The following is a 22,323-nucleotide window of genomic DNA, read 5'->3' as shown; positions in this document are numbered from 1 at the left end:
TAAGACACATTATATTAACAGGTTATTGTTAGAAATAAACATTAGTAAAAATAAGTAAATATATTAACATTTTAAAAAAGAAACACCTATAATTATATATATATTATTGATTTATAATTGATATACAAAATTATATTAGTTTTAGGTATACAACATAGTGACCCAGTATTTGTATATATTGTGAAAAGATTATTACAATACTCTAACATCCATCACCACACATTATATATATTTTTTAAATTAGGGAAATAAGTGACATTGTTTATGTTTTTAATATCTCTTTGATGTCAGACTTAACAAAAGACAGCTGGATTCTCATATCGACTTCAGTATTCTGTTTCACTGTGTTGTTTTGAAGAAACATCTGGCCTCACACAAATTCATAGTTGGAAAAAGGAGGAATATTAAAGCTTTTCAGTTAATTGTGAATATTCTTTTTGATACTATGCCAAAACTCAGTGTCATAGTTTCTCAGTATGGAATCTGAAATCATATTAATGAACTTTTCATGCTCTGTTACACTAAAACACTGATTTATATTACCCTTTAAATAGATCTTATATCCATGTATGATTTTGCAATATCATGATTGATTGCTTAGAAGAATTTCATTTACTGAATTATTTCCTTCCAAATATTGACACATTTTTATTATTCATTATCAAAAATTGCATGCATTAGTGTCATCTCCAAGCAAATCAGAAAGGTTTTTAGGGAGAAAATGTCAAACAGTGGTAGGTACAAGTTTTCTTAAAATTTGAATTTTTTTCCTTAAAGATTCATTTATTTGAGAGAGAGAGCAGGGAGGAAGGGCCGAGGGGGAGGGAAAGAGAGAATCTCAAGCAGACTCTCCACTGAGCACAGAGCCCCACGATGTAGGACCTGATCCCACGACCCGAGATCATGACCTGAGCCGAAACCAAGAGTTGGACACTCACCTGACTGAGCCACCCCTTTAAATTTTGAATTTTTATTTTATTTTTTATTTTTTAATTTATTTTATTTTTATTTGAAAACTTGAATTTTGTCACTGGTAACAAATACTTATGGTTGTTTCCTGGAATTAACATACTCAATTCATTCATTTTAGAGTGTCTGCCAAAATACTCTAATAATTGCACAAGTATTTATTTCTCAAGACGGTCTTGTCCTTTGCTATGTAGCAGAATTGCTTTATGCATACTTCCCATTTTATCACATAGAATAATCAAAAGACATATACTGATGAGTTCAAATTTAATAAAATTAATAATTTTCACTTTATCACATCATTCTTATGTGAAACTGGCTGTTTCCCACCCCTCTCCCTCAAAGAATGTGACCCCTAGGACAGCTCGTGACTTGATTTGTGCTGAGGCACCCACAATTTTATACCATTTTGTGCCATTAGTGCAAATGTATAGACTACAGAAAAGGCAGTTACTGTTTTAGTATTATTATGAGGGCAGATTTGACTTCACAGATCCCCAGAATCTTAGGGACCCACCAGAGTCTGCAGATCATTCACAAACCACTGTTTCAGATGAAACCTTTTGGAAATGCCAGTTACTCTCAAACTAACTTTAGTGTTCATTTTGAAACTAAATATTTTGTCAGTAAAGTTTAGATGCTACTTACGAAACATAAAGCTAAAATTTAAGAGCTAGCCAATGTATTTATCCCCATGTAATAGGATCTAGAAAGGAGAAATGAAGAACTTGAAGAACTTTGTTTATTAGAAGGGTGCTTTCCTGAAGCAGAGAAATTGAAACGAGATACTAGATTGCTTTCTCAGGTAAGACCGATTTATGTGTGTGAACTAATACTTTTGTACCACAAGAGGGAGTTATAGTCTGATATCCTTTTTAATCTTCCCCCAGACTTAGAGTTTGTCTGTAATACATCTCTAATCTGACAAATCTCTCATATCGCATGTGGCAAAGTAAATTCACATAGCTTTGTAGAATACTATTTGTCAATAGTAAGACCCTTGAAATTTTTAGATCTTTTGACTCTGGTTTAATTTGGGGGAATCTATACAAGAAAATTATTCTAAATTAAAATAGAAAATTTTGAATTTAAAGGAATCTAGTGTTGCTCAAAAGAGCATAACTTTGGAAACAGTAAAAATTATTATCCAGAGAAAAAGGAACAACTAATAATATGGCAAAAGATAATGGTGGTATAAATTTAAGCAAAAAACTGTTAAGGATAATATGATTACAAATGCAGAATTTGCATGTACTACAGAATAAATGGAAGAACTCATACTAAAATGCCAATGATTATTAACAACTAGTAACAATCTGAAAAGTAGAAATTAGCCCGTGTTGGCTTTTGTAAGTATAGAAGTTATATGACTAGAGAGGAAAGCAAAACAAAATCAACTCATAAATACTGTTTTAAAAATGTGACAAATACTAGAATTGCTATTTATTTGAATTATGGAAACTTTTAAATCATTTTAATGAAAAGAATTTTGTTATTTTAGAGATATTTCAAATAAGCAGTTCAAGTCATAATGTGTTTTGCCTAAATTGGAAAAACTAGATTATGAGAACTGATACTTTGAAAAAAGTTATTTAATCTTTGAATTTTCATCAGTGTGAACCTTGAGACATTTTTATTTCACAGTGGAAACACTACATTCAATGTGATGGGAGTCCTGATCCTTCAATATCCCCAGAAATTAATACTTTCATTAGCCTGTGGAAAGAGGAAACAAATGAGACACTTGAGGAAGTGATTGCAAAAAGCAAACTAGTGCTAAATGTAGGTACTGAAATATTCTATAATTTTGAATTCTTTAAATTACAAATTGTCTGATATTGACTCCAAAATAGGAATAAATTGAATAACCATAGTACTTGCCAATTAATAACACTACTGCTTGCTTGGTTATGGAGAAAATTATTTGCTAATCTTTTCATTTTTTAAAATTTCTACAATTCCTATTTTTACTTTTATTTTTGCCACCTTAGATAAGATCATTATGACATAAATGTGAAACATTATGTGTGTCTAATCCAAGCAGGAAAAAAAAAAATCAGGTTGCATCCATTTATGTAGATAACTTGGGGGAAAAGTATATGATTTTATCCTGAGTTGAAATTTTCCACTATTCTATGTTCACTACAGATGTTTTTCAATGTTAACTATGTGTCAGGCACTTACTCTTGAAGGCATGAAAGTATAAAGACGAGTAAGAATATTGTACTTTCTACTTTGGCAAATAGGATGGACAGGCTACCCGGAGGAACTACCACTTTATTATGCACTTAAAAATGCTAAAAAAATTTTTTTAATGATACTTAAATTCATTGCCTACAGGTGCCTGGGTGGGTTAGTCGGTTAAGTGTCTGATTTGGTTTTAGCTCAGGTCATGATCTTAGGGATTCTAAGATTGAGTCCCACGTCCTCTGCTCTGTGCCCAGCAGGGAGTCTACTTGAAGATTCTCTCCCTCTGTCCCTTTCCCCACTCTAGTGCTCTCTTTTGCATGCTGTCTCCCTCTCAAATAAATAAATAAATACATATTTAAATTTTTTTTTAAGATTTTATTTATTCATTTGAGAGAGAGAGAGAGTGAGAGAACACAAGCAGGGGGAGAGGCAGAGGAAGAGGGAGAAGCAGACTCCCCACTGAACTGGGAGCCTGACCTGGGGCTTGATCCTAGGACCTGGAGATAGTGACCTGAGCCGAAAGCAAATGCTTAACCATCTGAGCCACCCAGGCACCCCAATAAATAAATATTTTAAAAAATTCATTGCCAAGTTCAAAACAAAGTAAGGGAAAATCTTGGAGGCCATAAAACAATTCAGAGAAATAGGCAAGTCTCAAAATCAGTGGCTTCACAGAGAATTCACTTCTCCAGAGGCTTTCCTCTCTGTTAAGTCTTGGGTTAGCCTTGGTTTAAAGCACATCAGGAGGCAATGCCTAGAGTATGTGAAAGGTGGCAAGTTGAATCAAAGATGCCTTATATGACTGGGAGTCTCCAAAAGTTATTGTGGATAAAAGAGAAAATATCTACTTTGCAAAAGGAAATGATAGGAACTTGTTTGGCTCATCTTTAGCTTAGAGAAGGGGAACAAGAAAATGATTCGTAATCACAAATGAATCACAAGTTGATTGGGAGAATTTACCAGAATATAACAGAGAGATAAAGAGATGGAAAATATGAATGAGCAATTAATAGACATGTATGATAGAGGAAAAGAGGCTAAAATACATTGAAAACGAGTACCAGAAGGAGATGCAGAAGAATGAGGGAATGACAATAGTCAAAGAGAAAACGGCTGACATTTTTCCAGAGTTGAGAGAAGATACAAACCCTCAGATTCAAGAAACCAACGAATCCCAAGTTAGGATGAATAGAAAAATCCACACTAGACACACCTACAAAATAGTTGAAACTGGAAGGAATTCACTGCTCTTGGTCCTTTTATCCTCTAATACTTTTTGTTACAGTTCCTCACCACCTTTTGTGTTTTCTTTTGTCAGTGTGGTTTCCTTCTTCTACATGTTATTATAAGATGGAGTAACTCCAGATTCTGTTAAGTTCATAACATATATTGCCTAATTTGATCTGGACACACTTATGAGACCCATTTTACATAGAAAGAGAGAGAGATTGTGACATGCTTAGAGACTCCTATGAGACTTCAGATGGGTCTTACTCTGACTTTCCATGGAGCCTCCTGTACACAGTGAGGTCTTCTTGCCATTGCACACCCTCTCTGCCATGTTGCCGCGGCATGATGCTGGTCTAGGAACCTGGTGCTCTGTAAGAGCCGGAAGACAGTGGGAAGTAGCGGAAGTAGAGTTCATCAGCGATGAGCTGGAAGGGAAATTTTCCTAATGTGAGAGTGGGTTACAGAAGTGGAAATAACAAGGAGTAGGGAAAATGAGAAAAAGATAAGTAACAAAAGAAGAGATAGAAGGGGATGCCTGTGTGGCTGTCGGTTAAGTGTCTGCCTTCAGCTCAGGTCATGATCCCAGGGTTCTGGGATGGAGTCCTGCATTGGGCTTCTTGTGCAGTGAGGAGCCTGCTTCTCCCTCTGCCAGCTGCTTCCCCTGCTGCACTCTCTCTGTCTCCCTCTCTCTGATAAATAAATAAATTCTTAAAAAAAAAAAAAACACTTAAAAAAAGCAGGAGACAGAACATGATCCTAGCACTAGGAAACTAAAGCAGGCAGCACATGAGGAACAGAAAAGAATTGGATAGCATTGATGCCACGGTAAACATCAAGTTCCAAATGATCAAATTTATTTATTTGGCACGCTCTTAAATAATACTATGCCAGGCTTTAGAAATAGTAACTTGCTGAATTCTTATAATAACTCTATGAGGTATTCACTATTATTCCCATTTCACAAATAAAGAAGGCACAGTGATGCACAGAGGCACGAAGATGTTCTATAACTTGCCCAAGATCACATTGTTAATGAGAAGTGGCTAGGATTGAAGTCCTGCATTCTGGCTTGAATCCATACTGCTACTGAGCTGCCTCCCTTAATTTGGAATGTATGAGGTGTTTATTATGTGTCAGTGTTCAGAACTAAATCCTGCCACTTACTGGTTGTTCCTTGATCTTGCTGTGCCTCAGTTTCTCCCAGCACTATAAATATCTCCGCTCTCTTCTTGCTTGCTCGATTTTTTAAAAAAGATTTTATTTGACAGAGAGGGAGAGCACAAGCAGGGGGTGTGGCAGGCAGAGGGAGAGGGAGAAGCAGGACGCTGCATGTGAGGCTTGATCCCAGGACGTTGAGATCATGATCTGAGCCAAAGGCAAATTTTTACCTGCCTGAGCTACCCAGGCTCCCTACTTGCATGGTTTCTGAGATGTTAATTAAATGCAATTCTTGATTTTTGTTCCTCTAAAGGTAAGGTTTTTTCCCTCTGACTTCTGTGGGGATTTTTTCTTTATCTTTGCTTTTTCTGTAGTTTGGAAATGATACGCCTAAGTGTCGTTTTTTAGGGCATTTATCCTGCTTGGTGTTCTCTGAGCTTCCTGAACCTGTGGTTTAGCATCAGACACTAATTTAGGGAAATTCTCAATTATTATTATGTCAAATATTTCTTCTGTTCCTTTCTCTCTTTTTTTCTCCTTCCAGTATCCCCATCATGTGTATGTGACACCCTTTGTAGTTGTCCCACGGTCCCACGATATTTTGTTCTATTTTTTTACATTGTTTTTTTAGGTTTTTGTTGTCTTTGCCATTTGGTTTTCAAGGATTCTATTGCTATGTCCTCTGGCTCAGAGATTCTTCCCTCAGCTGAGTCCAGTCTACTAATAAGCCCACCAAAGGCATTCTCCATTCCCGTTACAGTATCCTTTGATCTAGCATCTCTTTCTGGTTCTTTCTTACGATTTCCATCTCTCTCCTTTACATTGCCCATCTATTCATGGATGCTGTCTGTTTTATCCAATAGAGCCCTTAGCATATTAATCATAGTTGTTTTAAATTCCTGGTCTGATAATTCCAACTTCCCTGCCATGTGTGGTTCTGATGCTTGCTTTTGTCTTTTCAAATTATGGATTTTGCCTTTTGGTATGACTTGTAATTTTCTCCTGATAGCTCAACATGATGTACTGGATAAAAGGAGCTGTGGTAAACAGGCCTTTAGTAATGTGACTACGAGGTAAGGTAGGGAGAGGGGAAGAATCCTACAGTCCTGAAATTAGGTCTCAGTCTTTCAGTAAAGCCTGTGTCTCTGCATCTCTGCATGGTGAACTTCACAATTGTCTTTAATTTTTTTTATTCCCTTTTAGGTGGGAGGGAATGGCTAGAGCCAGCTGGAGTTGTGTATTTTCTTTCCCCCAGGTGAGTTAGGCTCTGATAAAATTCCTGCAGATTAGGCTCTAATTAGTTTCCCTTGAGATCAGGCCTTGTTAAGAACCGAGTACTCTGGTGTAGTTCAAAAGCATTCCTTTTCCTCTCCCCCTGCTAGAAATAGGAGGGGATTTTGCTTCCATAGTTGTTATGAGAACCTGGTGGAGTGTTTGGAGATAAGTCTAACAATATTATGGGCCCTCTCCCTTTCATGACTGTGTTCTCCTGGAGTTTTTGTTGTTGTTTTTAAGATTTTTATTTATGACAGAGAGAGATAGAGAGGGACCACAAGCACCAGGGAGCTGAGGAGGGAGAAACAGGCTCCCAAACAGATTTGGGGAGGGATCCCAGGACGCTGGGATCATGATCTGAGCCAGCCAAAGGCAGAAGCTTAACGACTGAGCCACCCAGGCGCCCCTCTTCTGGAGTTTTTAACTTTCAAGAGTTGTCTACACTGAGCTTCCAATAATTTGGCATTTACGGTTCAGATGTTCTTACTTGGCACTGGTTTCTGCAGTGGCTTTTGCTCCTGAATCTAGGTCTCTTCAGTCTTGAGGGCAGGTGTTTGCTCTGTTTCTTCCCCTCTTGTGGATCAAAGAAGGGTTTTTTTTTTTGTTTTGTTTTGTTTTTTTTCAGTCTGTTGAGCTTTTTACTTGTTAGGATGGGGTCAGATCTTCCAAATTCCTTACAGGTGAAACTTCGGTTTCCTTATCTATAAAAATAGGCACAATAACAGTATCTAGCTCATAGAGTTATGATGAAGATAGAATGAATACGTATAAAGATTTAGAACAGTTCCTGGCACGTAGTAAGTGTAGGAGAGGGAAAATTCTTCTACCCTTCAAGGTCTTTCAGCTGGACAGAGAATTCAATTCATATGAGACAGGTTAATGGGAGAAAAAAGACAGTTTTATTATGTGCACATGGAGATCCAATAATGAAATTGAGACTTGGGGCACCTGGGTGGCTCAGTGGGTTAAAGTCTCTGCCTTCAGCTCAGGTCATGATCCCAGGGTCCTGGGATCCAGCCCCGAATCCCCGCTCTCTGCTCAGCAGGAAGCCTGCTTCCCCCTCTCTGCCTGCCTCTCTGCCTACTTGTAATCTCTGTCAAATAAATAAATAAAGTCTTAAAAAAAAAAAAGGAAAGAAATGACCAAGGCAGGCACATTTTAGACAAAGAAACAATAGATTTGTGAGGCATTTACAGGATAAGGAAAACAGGTGTTTGTGAGCTTGAATTAGGAACTCTAAGCAGAATTTGGGCTGAGGTAGTAGATTAGTAAAAAAGTAACAAGGTTTATTTCTACAGTTTTCTCTACTTGGTAGCCCTTGCCTCTAGTAATAAAGATGTCTTTTCTTAGTACAGGGATCGGTATTTTTCATATGGGAGATTTGTTTCCTGCTTTCAGGAGGACAGAAGAGGTCTAAGTGTCTTTGTACAGTTGACTCTCAAGTAGCTTCAGTTCAAAATGATCAGAGTTGGGCCTTTGTGGTTCATTTGGGGGTGGCCTGCCCTGGACTCCTACATAAACAGTCAGTATATATTAGTAACTCTCTTCTTGTCAGCCTCCTCCTCGTTGTTATACCATTATTTCTACTGTTCCATAGTCTTAGGTATCCAAGCTGCCCCTGCTCTATTAACTTGCTAATGAAAGCTCTGTTAGCGTAGTTGGGAATTCTTATAATGGAGTTTCTGGAGAAAATATTTTATTTTTCCATGATCTTAAATAACACAATGAATATAAGAAAAGATTTTTATATGTTTTACTGATTATATATGATGTATGCCCCAATTCAAAAGTGATAGAACATTCCCTTTTTACTTTTTCTTTGACCATTTGTCAGAAGATTATTTTTATAGTAAGTTCTTACTTTGTTTTTATTTATAGTTAATTGAGAAATTGAAATTAATTTTACTGGAAACGCCACCATATGATTTGGAAGATAAAAATATAAAACAGTACCAAGGATCAATTCTAGAACTCCAGGAGCTCCTTCATCTTAAGTTTAACAAAGCCACAGAAATACTTCTCAGAGTAAGTGTGATTTTTTTTTTCTTTTTGCTTATAAATTACGATTAACTTTTTAAGAGTTAAAATTTTACACTATATGATAAAAAAAATCCAGCATCTTTTTAATTAAAAGGCTATGGAAAAGTCAGTTTAAAAAAATCAGTATAGGGGTGCCCAGGTGGCTCAGTGGGTTAAGGCCTCTGCTTGGCCGGGAGCCTGCTTCCCTTCCTCTCTCTCTGCCTGTCTCTCTGCCTACTTGTGATCTCTGTCTGTCAAATAAATAAATAAAATCTTTAAAAAAAAAATCAGTATAAAGTCCTGTTTTTCTTTAAGATTTTACTTATTTATTTGAGAGAGAGAGCACGCACAAAAGGAGAGTGAGAGGGGGAAGCAGGCTTCCTGCTGAGAGCCCGATGCGGGGCTCAATCTCAGGACCCTGAGATCATGACCTGAGCCAAAGGCAGATGCTTAACCGACTGAGCCACCCCTTTTTTTCTTATACTTGCTAAGGTTTAGTAGGATCACTATGAAAATAAATTCACAAAACTTTATATGCTAAATATTCACTACTCTAGATAAATTGACTAAGATCATAATTATTGGTAGTCACTCTGTTTTTCCCAAATATCTTATCATTAGTGATAATATCCATATAACTAAAATCATTATTATACCTTGAGAAGTAATAATTTCATAATCTAATGTCCAGTCCCTGTTAAGATTTTGGCTAATATCCTATCCCATGAATGTCTTCTATGGCTTTTTTTGTTTTGTTGTGTGCTCTTTAAATCAGAAAACAACCTAAAGTCACACATTTTTTGTGTGTGTCTATTTTATCTTTTGGTTTATGTTGGTCTCTGTATAGCCTTGGTAGAGTATGTTCTAATTATGAAAAGAATTGCAAAATTGGCTTAAACTTTACTAAATTTATTATTAGTAGTAATATTTATAATGTAATTTTGGAACAGTTTTATTATAAGAAAAGCAAAGAAATGTATTATAATTTTTAGTAATCAAGATTATTTTAAGAGAAAAAGATAAAATATGTAAACTTAGAGATTAGAAAAAATACTGTAATGGTTTTTTTTTTTAAGATTTTATTCATTTATGTGACAGACAGAGATCACAAGTAGGCAGAGAGGCAGGCAGAGAGAGAGGGGGAAGCAGGCTTCCTGCTGAGCAGAGAGCCTGATGCGGGGCTCGATTCCAGGACCCTGAGATCATGACCTGAGCCTAAAGGCAGAGGCTTAACCCACTGAGCCACCCAGGTGCCCCAAATATTGTAGTGTTTAATTTGAAATGGAAATACTACTATGAACCAGATTTCTTTTTAATCTGTAAAATGGAACCAGGTCTAATTGGGGTGAACAGCTGATTCCAGAACTGGAGCAGGGTAAGTAAAAGATGAGAATGAGTTATCTTGTGCTAGAAAGCAAATAAATGCTCAGAGACTAATGGAATTGTATCCAAAGGGACAGAACTAACTTAAAGGGGCTCCCTCTGGTCAAATTTGAAATTATTTGAATATCAAAAAGAATAATTATAATTGATTATAGACCATTGTCTAAATAAAAATCTGTGAGTCTAAAGTGATACTCCAGAAAAGCAAGTGAGAAAGTGGGATGGAGGGAAAGAACAGTTTATAGAAGAATGCCATCTGATAAATGTTGAAGGAATCGTCAGTTAGAAAATCACCATTTTTTTAATCCTCAATGTAATAAATGATAAGGGGCAGGTTTTTTTTAGGGGCATTTTCACTCAAATAATTAGGTGAAAAGTAGTTGAGGAGTGCATGATTCTCATGGTGCCAAAATATTAGACCACAGATTACTTACAGATTGGGGAAAAGTGTACTTCACAAGTGGGAGATACTTACCACGTTACTCAAGCGATCAAGTCCACATTGTTAACAGTGGGACATCATGTGCCTCCTGACAGGATGCATCGTGAAGAGTACAGCGTAACCTACAATGCCTTCTCGCCGAAAATAATTAAACCTACGTAGACCTAACTTTCAAAGAAGTTGCAAAAAATAAAGGGGACAGAAGAGCAAGTTAAGCAATACCATGAAGAATCAGATAAATTCACAATGTGGAATAGTTCTATAAGACTATCCTGAACACTTCAAAAGTTAATGTCACGGCGGGAGGGGGAAGCATGCAGGATCAATTACTTTTTAAAAATTGGCAATAAATTCAATCTCCAGTACCTCAAAGTTTTTGTATTGTGACAACTAAATACATACAATATTGACTTTGTTAAGCCATTTAAGAGAGTTAATATGCATCAAGCTGTATTAGTCCTTATTAAAACATACTTAAGAACTTCCTTAAATTGTGTGTTTCATGTTGGATATCAAGTATTGGACTAGTAAAACTTGACTCATTTGAATTTCATAAACCGAATAGTTTCTTTCCTAAACTTGATAATACTCAGAAATAGACTAACTTTTGCAGTAGCATGATCTACATTTTAATGTACAAATAAAGAGGCATGTGTATAGTTAAAGTCATGATAATGATAATGTTAAAATTGAAAAGGGTAATATAATAGTAATCCTGGGAATATAGGAGCAACTTTAATCCTTAGACACAGTAAGAGAAACTAAGTGGAAAGGTGAAGCACATTTAATTAAGTAAGTACATTTGTATCATTAAGAGAATAGAGAATTTTTTTAAAACAATATTTTGTTATTTTGATACTTTTACCTAAATTACGCTTTTAAGTAACGAATCTAACACCTAAGTGATGAAATAACTCATCTAAGTTGCATAGTTTATGAGGACTCTCATCTTTTATAATGTTTTCTTTTTTCTCTTACAGCAGGCTAGTACATTAGCAGATCTGGACAGTGGAAGTATGGAAAAAGTCATTCAAGATGAAAATGTTACTCTATATGTGTGGGCCAATCTCAAGAAGAATCCAAGGTATTCCCATGGGTGATACTATAGGTCAGAAGACATTGGGAGTCGCCTCATGATGACCAGGGACATGCCTGTTGCATACTAGCATGGTACACTTGGAAAAAACCTATGTTAGGAGGTCAGCCAGCTGGGGTTTGAATCGCAAACCTGCTATTTGTTTACCTTAGGCAAGTTATTTTCAGCTAATCACATCTTTCTGAGAAATGATAGTGACAGGGATAAATCATGATCCCTTCTTCTGTTTAATCTTCAATATGTCAAAATTAATTGAGTTAGTATGGCAGTGAGTTTTAGGGAAAAATTACCAAAGTAAAAGGAGACCTAGGTGTTCTGGTCCCAGCTCTGAAAACACTGGTCATATGACAATGAAAAGAATTGGGGTTTAATTTTGATATTTAGTAACAGGAAGGAACAAAATATTTTCCAAATTATATTTGCTATAAAATACCCTGTCATTTAAATCTAATGAGACAATATAATAATATAACCTTTTTCATTGTAAAATGTGTTACATATAGAAGAGTAAAAACAATCTGTATACTTTTAAAAGGAAAAAAATGAATAGCCCTGTGTTAGCTACCCAGATTTTAGAAGAGAATTAGTTGGTGTCTTTTTACTCAGATAGTGAATAATAGAGGCTGAAACAAGTTTTGTTTTATTTGAGAATGATAGTGACAGGGTGTTGCGGCCGGCGCAACAAATCGACCAGGGTCGAGAGGGTAAGAGGATGCTGAAAAGAAATTAAGAGACGAAGAGATGGGGGCAAGGAGGATGTCCAGTAGTGCCAATTTTATTCAAGGCAGCAAGGCATTATATAGCTGACAGAAACAATCATAAGAAAGTATCTATTTTTAGCTGATTACTAAAGAGTTTGCAACATGCACAGAAAATCCTTCAAGCTTTCCCATTATCTATTTCCCAAGCACCAATAGCAGACCCTTTAGCGCCAGATGTACTGACTTCAAGGCCACTCAAGACATAGTTTATGTAAGCACAGCACAGTCTTATAGTGGTGTAGTCTATAGCCCATGCAAGGACAGCAAGGACCAGCCAAGAATTTCTGACCCCGACCAAATCGTCTCTATCTGACTAGCAAATGTGTGGGAAGTCACGTAGGTGAGCGCACAACACATAGCACAGACCCTTTCTCAGTGCTACTCGACTTTATCGACCTAAGCCTTTTGTTCGGCTATTCAGCCTTTAAAGGAGGCACAAGTCAGGGCCTGGTTTGGTTCTCGTCTCAAGCCTTACTGTGGCCTCCCACATCTCCCCCTTCCTTTTTAAATAAATCAAGCATATGAATTTGTGCTTGAGCGTGTAGTCGTTGTCTTGCACAAATCTGTACAATGTACCATATTAAAACAAAAGCCAGTAAACAGCCAGAATGAGTGTTACTAGTGCTGCTATTCCTGCTATCAATAAACTTAGAAAACATTTGACTCGTTTGAGTTGCAACTACATTTTAAGGGCAAACTGATAACCATAATTAGCATACCAAGGTTCTTTTACTTTCACAGGTAATAACATATATGGAGGTTGCATAGTTACAAACATTATCATAGGACCTGTCCCTGACGAAGGCAGGGACACAGGTAGGCAATTTGTTAACACACAATGGTCACAATGGATATTATACAATAGATGTCCCCCTTGGAAAGAGGTGAGAACTATTGATCCCGAGCCCACTACCAGTAAAAAAGGTCTAGGAACATAGGCCCGCAAAGTCAGATTGAAGTCTTTTGTGGCAGTATAACCATTTCTGGCTATTTGTACTCCGATTGGTCCCAGGGCAGCAACCAGTTTCCAGAGTTTTGCATAAAACATCCCTCTGGCTGTAAGGGGGGAGACGTCTTCTTCTCCTCCGCTGATTTCTCCAACTCAGGGTTAGTGTTGCAATTCGTTGCCACAGGGGCGAGGAGTTGGCACCATCTCTCTGGCATCCAGCATGGGGTGTCCTCATCCTGCAGAAAAACACAAACAAAACCACGTCCTCTGCGGAGGACAGGGTCAGGACCCTTCCAAGTGTCTGTCAGGGGGTCTTTCCACCTAGTATAAGGAAGAGGAGAAAAGTCTGGATGCCAAAAGCGTTCAGCTGCTGTGTGACCTATATTGTGAACATTTAAAAATTTTAAACATAAAGAGTTAAAATTAAATGCATATGAGGAGAGTATTTCAGTGTTCCCTGTAGTATTTCCCCCTCTTTTAATTTTTTTTTGAGGTATGATTTAAGGGTACCATTAGCTTTTTTGACAATGGCTTGTCCTTGTGAATTATAGGGGATGTTCATTGAATGTTTTGATTTGTTTGTAAATAAATATTTTTACATTTTTGTAAGTCACAGACATCTTAAGAAAAAAAAATATTTCTAGTCTGGAAGAGTAAACATTAGAGAACCAGTAATGTTTAAAATAAGACAAAACATTAAAAGATATAACATAATTTTCTAGTTTATTTAGTTTCATGTTATTAAATCTGGTGAATGCAACCTTTAGTTAGTTCTGGAAATTCTTACCCATTTCAGTTTTAGGATTTTTAAGTATATCAAATATCTGTATTTGTCCTGAAAGTCCTTTATATGAATCTCCTTTAAGATAAAACTCATAAGAGAATTAAAACAATTATAAATGACAAAAACTCGGAATGGATATGGTTAGAGCTGATGAGACGAGAGTTTACACTTTAGCTGGCAAGGAAATCAGGTTATTTCTGTGACACATAACATTTTTATAATTACAATATCAAGCGATGATCTCTCAAAACATTAAAACTTTAGGAAATGCATAGAATCTCTAGAATAGTTATAGTATTTTTTCAAATGTGACCCAAGGTTTATCATTGGTTCATCACTATTTCACGAGTAACTTAACATACCAAGGAAAAGCCTGAGTTAAAGAGATTTACAACTTAAATCTTGTCAACATTTGCTAAAATCTTATAAAGTTTTGAAGCACATGCCTAAATATAATTAGGGATGTTAAACACCTGATAAAACATAGAAACTGGGTTTTCTGGGCAGGCAAAGAGAAAACCATTTACATTTTTGTAACGGTAGATCAATTAATCTAAGAAAACTTTGTCCTTTTGAGCAGAGACAATTTCAGTCTTATACCAATGCACCTTTAAAACCCATTCATTTCAATCTTAGTCCATCTTGACCATAGCTAAAATTCCTTTTCTAAAGATTTCCCTTTACAAACCTTCTACAACTTTTTTTTTTTTTGCATTTAGGTTTTGTCCCAAGCCATTTCCTTCCAAACAACCATCTCATTTAGGACAAAATTACCTTCTCTTACCCTCAACAAAATGTATTCCCATTCCTTAAATCTTTCTTACATATCATCTACTTTCCTACATACAGAGTTGTTTCCCTAATTTCTATCAGTCTTAGTTACACTAAGCAGAATTTGATAGTCTTAGAGACCCTTAATCTCTAGTGAAGACTAAGTATTAACCAATTGTGAACTGTTACAACAGAATTCTTCAGATGGCAAATTTATCAATCAGTTAGGTATAAAACATGTTTACCAACAGATTTAAATACTCTTAGTTTCTTTGCTGTAAGAAGTCAAAAGTACAAACCTATGTTTAGTAATTAATGACTTAGTATTTTATCCTGTTTGGTTAAGACCTAAATGTCCATAATTTAATTACATTTGTCATCCAAGCAAAACTTTAAAGTTTCAGGTTACCAAAGACTTTGAAAGCTACTTTAATAATCACCCATTAAAACTTTGAGACAGACAATTATTCATCAATTTGGTCATCTCTTTGCTAACAGATTTTAACAGATTTTAACAAATAACATGAGCTTATTTGACCTGTAGTAAAAATTATGAAGTTTTACATTTACTACTGTTAACTCAAAGGACATGTTTATCCTAATTAACCCAACAAACTTAACTTAGTTCAAATACTGATTTTCATTCCACTTGGGCCCACTCCACTTTGAATGTTTACCTGAGACACGGGTGGGAAGATCTGGAGTGGGGGGCATTTTGTTTCCCGACAGTGAAGAATTAACACGGGAAATGAGTGAGGGAGAAGCCCCCACGTCTATTAGGAGGAACAGAGAGAGATAAAGTCAGAGTCCCCTTTGCTAGGGATGGCCCAGCAACCTGGTTATACTAGAAGAAGGCTTATTTACGTAATTATCTGCAAGGCCCTTTTAGAGACCTTGGACCCTTTTTGCTTCATAAGGGCCTGCAATGCAGTGGCAAAAAGAAAGTTCATTTCACTGATTGACCTTGCCCCATGTTATTTTACTCCTGCTGTTACCTGTCAACCCCGGGCTCCTCTTACCTGATTGTCGGCAACTACTTGCCTGTATGTGCACTCCCTTGAAATGTTCTCAGGTCCCTGTTCGGGCACCACTTGTCACGGCCCGCGCGACAAATCGACCAGGGTCGAGAGGGTAAGAGGATGCTGAAAAGAAATTAAGAGACAAAGAGATGGGAGCAGGAGGAGCACCAAGGAGGATGTCCAATAGTGCCAATTTTATTCAAGGCAGCAAGGCATTATATAGCTAAAAGAAACAATCATAAGAAAGTATCTATTTTTAGCTGATTACTAAAGAGTTTGCAACATGCACAGAAAATCCTTCAAGCTTTCCCATTATCTATTTCCCAAGCACCAATAACAGACCCTCTAGCCCCAGATGTACTGACTTCAAGGCCACTCAAGACATAGTTTATGTAAGCACAGCACAGTCTTACAGTGGTGTAGTCTATAGCCCGTGCAAGGACAGCAAGGACCAGCCAAGAATTTCTGACCCCGACCAAATCATTTCTATCTGACTAGCAAATGTGCGGGAAGCCACGTAGGCGAGCGCACTACACATAGCACAGACCCTTTCTCAGTGCTACTCGACTTTATCGACCTAAGCCTTTTGTTCGGCTATTCAGCCTTTAAAGGAGGCACAAGTCAGGGCCTGGTTTGGTTCTCGTCTCAAGCCTTACCGTGGCCTCCCACAAGGGGGGTTGCAGAGATGATGAGTTCAATGTTGGACCTGTTGAATTTGAAGTACTTAACGAAATATGGAATACAACTGTCTGAAAGCATTGAAAGAAATCCGAATTGGAGATCTGTTTTGAGGAGACATCATATAGATCACTAGTTATTAACTTTGGGGAATCCTAGACTCTTATGAACTTTATTACATATACTCATCATAGGTAAGGGCATTTTTGGACCTCTTAAAACCTATTCAAGGATGCCTCTTCTCCCCCTAACCTACCCCAGGAAACAGAACTCATGTTGAAAACTCCTGATAACGTGAGTTATGATTCACGCCATCAAAATAATAATATCCAAGAAGACTGTGTAGAGGGAAGAAGAAAAAGGGCCTGGATAGAGAGCAGAGTAATGTTAACATTTAAGGGATGGTTAGGAAGAAGGCCATACAGAGGAAACAGAGAAGGACCTGCCAGAGATGGAAGACAAGAGTATGGGGTCATACATCCCAAGAGAGTGTTTTGAGAAGGATAACATTAGCAACTGGGTCCAAATGCTGCAAAGCAAGCAAGTATGCATCGGGACTCCAAATTTTGGCAAAATTCAAGTGGAGAGAAATACTGCTTAGGTATAAATTCTCAACAGACTTAGTTTCCTAGGGTCTCATCCTTTTTGTTAAAATTATTTACAGGTACAAAAGTGTCAGATTCTCTGAAACACAAATTGGATTTGAAATTCCAAGGATTTTGGCAACAAGTGACATTGCTCTACGCCTCCTACATACTCACTATGACCATGTCACACCGCTGTGTCCTGTTCCAACATCTTTACGAGAATATACTGCCACAGTCAATCACTTGGTCAAGGATGAAGTTAAGTATGAAGAAACAGCAATCGACAAAGAGCTCCAAGAAGAGGGTAAACAACAAGAAAATGAGTCTAACTCTGTTCATGAAGAAGAAACAAAATTTGAGGAACAAAGTGGTAGTGAAGTACAAACGGTAGGACACATTTTTGAAACATACATATTTTCTTCATGTAATAGGTGTTATTAGATTCCCTTGGAGCATTCTTAAGATTTTTTCCTAAACAGGGGCGCCTGGGTGGCTCAGTGGGTTAAAGCCTCTGCCTTCGGCTCAGGTCATGATCCCAGGGTCCTGGGATCGAGCCCCGCATTGGGCTTTCTGCTCAGCAGGGAGTCTGCTTCCCTTCTTCTCTCTGCCTACTTGTGATCTCTGTCTGTCAAATAAATAAATAAAATCTTTAAAAAAAAAAAAAAAGATTTTTTTCCTAAACAACTAGAAGTTGTCTGAAAGCCACTTTCTTGTCAGTAGCTCAATTTTGAATGTGTATATTTTCTTCTTGTCTTCTATTAATAGTCGCTATTCATAGTTGAGCCTGTTGCTTCAGCATCCTAAAGTTCAGCACAGGAGTTGCTCAGTTATATTTTAGGGACAACTTAGAAGCAAATTTAATTTTTATATATTGTATTTCAAATTCACTTAAGGGAACTTGCCATTATATGGAAACTTGAGGTAAATACTTTCACAAACTAAAGGATTATCTTTCTTAGGTTTTGTAAGAAAGAATTTTATGAAGTAAAACTGATTTTCTTAAAGTATTGTACTACTCTCTGAAAAAGTTGACATCTTTAGAGATAACATATTTGGGTAATTTAATAATCATATTCCTTTAGTCGTTTTCTGTTCTTTCCTATTTCTGGAATTTCCAAGCTACTTAGTTACTATCTTAGAATTGTCTCTTTAGAATTTTTCAGAACTAAGAAGCCTTTTTGTTTGGCCATAAACAGTCTGCATTTTGGGGAGTGGTTAGGAAGAGAGTGGTTGGGTTATGGACATTGGGGAAGGTATGCGCTATGGTGAGTGCCGTGAAGTGTATAAACCTGGCGATTCACAGACCTGAACCCCCGGGGCTAGTAATACATTATATGTTAATAAAAAAATAAAAGATTATTTTTAAAAAAGCACAGAATTTTATACCCAGGGCATTCAAAGGAATAAAAGTACAGAAAAACTTAAACACACACACACACACACACACACACACACACACACACACACAGAACAATCCCTGGCAAAGAGTAGATGCCTAATCAATATTTATTAAACACATGAATAAATAAGCAAATGTATAAATTAAAAATTTTAAAAATCTGCATTTTTAGGAAGGACCAGAAATAGCAGGTTTTCCTACAAGTGCCTAAGACATGATATGTGTTGTTTTATTGGTTTATTTTCTTTAAACACAGGGAAGGGTTAAGAATTAGATTGAATGTAAATTTGAAATTAGAATAGGAATTACTAAAAATTCTAAGAATATGTGTGGTTGAAAAATTCCATTTTAAATATCACACCAGAATAAAAAATTACAGAGATTCTTTAGCAATATAGAAAATAGATATGACATAATGATCAATACAAAGAATAGTATTTAGAATATGATTATGACCATGTAAAAATGAAAAGGAATAGAGGAGGAGAAGCCAGAAACCTGATATTTTACAGCTGATATTTTAGAGAGGTGGGAAATAATTTGCTCTTCAAAAATTTGTACTTGAACATTCTTTGAGCAATCCAATAGCTTTTAAAATTAAAAAAAAAATTTACCTCTCTAGCTTCACTAGATAGAGTTAACAATAGTTATAGTTCTCCTGCCTTTTCTGAACATACTGGATGATTACTCTCCTCATCCCCCTGAAGTTAGGCATGACTAGGACTTGCTTTAGCTAATAAGATGTGCGTGGAAGGGGCATACTGATTTCTAAGGGAGGAGGATAAAGAATGAGTAAATGGGCCCTGAACTTCACAATAATTAAATATGCAGTAAAAAACAAAATGAAAACCCATTAACTTAAAATTTGACAGGATTTATGGTTGAACATTCATGAAAACAGAACAAATTAAAAACAAGGTAACAAAATTATTATATGAAAAAAGTATCTAAAAATGTTTGGCCTTGATCTGATTTAAAATATTGGATAATTTCTTCCCTCAAGTTCCTTGATTATAATTAATACTTAATTGAAAACCCATCAACATTTTATTCAAGAATTTCACATTACTTGAAAATTGTGAAATAACAATTAGAAAACATAATTTGATAGATTACGTGAATTTACATGGCTAACACAATTCTTTCTTATGCACGTATGTCTGTTAAAATGGCCTTATGCTGTGATCATTTATTATAATTCTGTTAATGTTGGAAATAATTTTATATTAAAAATATAAGCATATAAATTCACTGTAATACCAAATAGCACAATTATAGATTTTCCTCAAGGTCTGTCCTTTGGTACAGTTAAGTTGTTTCCTTTCCTCTCAACTAGGGAGGTCAAAGCTACCAAATTAAGCTTTCCTCAATTCAAATGGCTCTTACCAATGTGTGTACATTTGGTTTTTCTATTTTTATTTAATGCTTTATTGAACAGTTTTAACTTACAGTGATAACTAAAGGTATACCAATGGCTAATGTTGATAATGCCACAAAAGTATGCCCAGGAAAAGTTTTCTACCCAGTGGTAAAATGCATGTTTCATGGAATATTGAAGCTGTCCTCAAGGAGGTAATCTAGGAAACCCAGAATAAAGATTGAGCTGGCAATGAGTGATATGGCAGAAGTTACTTTATTTTATGAAACTTCTCCACAGCCTGGGAAGCTTGACCTACAGTTGTGTGGAGGGTAGACAGGGAAACCTAGCTGGAGGGAACTCTATTATCAGGGGATTTCAAAAGAGAAAATGGCCCCAAAATCAGTAACATTAATTCACTTAGCGCCTGTTTTCAGGAACCCAAACTCTTATCACACCGAACAGGCGTGTGTGTATAGATGCTTATGCGCATGTGATCTGTCATCCTTCCAAAACGCCCACAGCATTCTGAGAAAGTTTATATGAATGATGCTAAAGCATGTATGAGTTCCACAGAAGCAGAAGAATCCCACAGTAATGGTTAAGTGTGCGAGGCAGGAGGGAAACACCATCTGCTGTGCTGAGGGAGGATTGGTGGGGCCGCATCAAGCCTGGGGAGCAGTAACGGCTCCGTGTGAAGAATCCCCCAGGCACTTGCTGTGCTGTGCTGGGTAGGGAAGGAGAGCGAGCAGATTTGAACAGTGGTCACCCTTGCTACGAATTCTGAACAGTGTAAGCCACCTTTTGTAAGTGTGGGTAGCCTGCAGAAGGCAAAAATCACTGGATATATAAAGAGAATCAGCAGCTCACAAGGTGAGGATGAAGATAATTTGGAATTGGGGGGGGGACATAAAAGAAAGGGTGGAAAGGAGTAAGAGATTGAAAATCTGTATAAAAGAAGTTCCAGAGATTGAGAAGGGAAAGATGGGTTTAATATAATAATTGGCTTGAGATTTGAAATTAGTTTTTATTTGTATTTCATGCTACAGATTAAAAAAAAAATAACATTGAAGTTTTAAATATAAAAAAAATAACATTGAAGTTTTAAATATAAAAACAAACTAATCAAAACTCAAAATGATAGAAATATATGAGGAGAACATAGGAAAGTTATTTTATTGTATTACTATATATTATATGTATTATTTGTACATATAGTATACAAATATATATAATATATATGTATTATATGTATATATAAATATGTATTATTATTTATAAGAAGATCTTATCAGTGCATCAAAATCAAGACCGTAAAAGGAGATTCACTGGATTCAAACATTTGTATAGCCAAATAAAACTCTCTATGAAGAGAGTTGAAAGATAATGAAATGAGAAACTATTTAAACATATAAAACAAGAGGTTAATATTTTAATATAAAAGAGCTTTTACAAATTGGTAAGATAATTTCCTAATGTAAAATTAGACAGAGGACTTGAATAAGCAGATGAGAGGGGAAATGCAACTAGCCAATGAAGGAATGAAAATATACTGAATCAAGTAAATGATCAAATTAGAAGCAGCATTATATACCCTGTCTTTTCAGGTTGAGCATGAGGGGCAGAAGACATTTTCACATACTGTTGTTAGATATGTGAATTTGTACAAATCTTTCTGAAGGGCACTTTGGTACCATGTAAATGTACCCAATAGTGGTTTTAATTTTAGTAATTTATTATGAAATAATATGACAAGTAAATAAAAATGTGCTACAATGTTTATTGAGATTTTTATAGTAGCAAATACAGTTCACAGAGTAATTATCAAATAGTCAACAATCAAATATTAGTAGCCATTCAAAATAATGATATAGATTTTTTGTACTTTTTTTAAATTCTAAATTTTTATTGAGATAAAATTGACATACCTATTTTCAGGTGTACAACATAACATTTGATATCTTTACTATGAAATAATTACCACAGTAAGTCTAGTTAATATCCATCATCACACATAGTTACAAATATTTTCTTCTTGTGATGAGAACTTTTAAGATATCTCTTAGGAACTTTCAAATATACAATACGATATGAATTACAGTCACCGTGCATTTTATGAATTACAGTTCCCCAGGATGCATTTTATACCTAGACTTTTTTTTACCTTTTAGCCATCTTCATTTTACTCACCTCCCGATCTCTGGTAAATCTCTGTGTTTGAGTTTGTTTTTGTTTTGTTTAGCTTCTACATATAGG

The 22,323-nt window shown here is 36.1% G+C and overlaps 1 protein-coding gene across 2 annotated transcripts in view; it reads left to right on the top strand.

The window, feature by feature from the left end:
- Positions 1-22,323, top strand: part of LOC111159950 (cancer susceptibility 1) — a 53,572-nt gene that overhangs the window by 3,008 nt on the left and 28,241 nt on the right. For both annotated transcript variants that reach the window (XM_022522659.1, XM_022522658.1), the window contains exons 3-7: positions 1,673-1,774; positions 2,614-2,751; positions 8,701-8,847; positions 11,647-11,750; positions 17,389-17,698. In XM_022522659.1, coding sequence (XP_022378367.1) covers positions 1,673-1,774; positions 2,614-2,751; positions 8,701-8,847; positions 11,647-11,750; positions 17,389-17,698 — 801 coding nt within the window. The remainder of the gene's footprint in view (positions 1-1,672; positions 1,775-2,613; positions 2,752-8,700; positions 8,848-11,646; positions 11,751-17,388; positions 17,699-22,323) is intronic.

This window comes from Enhydra lutris, unplaced genomic scaffold (assembly GCF_002288905.1).
Source record: "Enhydra lutris kenyoni isolate GAN:26980312 unplaced genomic scaffold, ASM228890v2 scaffoldscaffold72, whole genome shotgun sequence".
Taxonomy (NCBI): domain Eukaryota; kingdom Metazoa; phylum Chordata; class Mammalia; order Carnivora; family Mustelidae; genus Enhydra; species Enhydra lutris.
The sequence above is the reverse complement of the archived record's forward strand: the minus strand, read 5'-3'. Positions and strand labels throughout refer to the sequence as shown.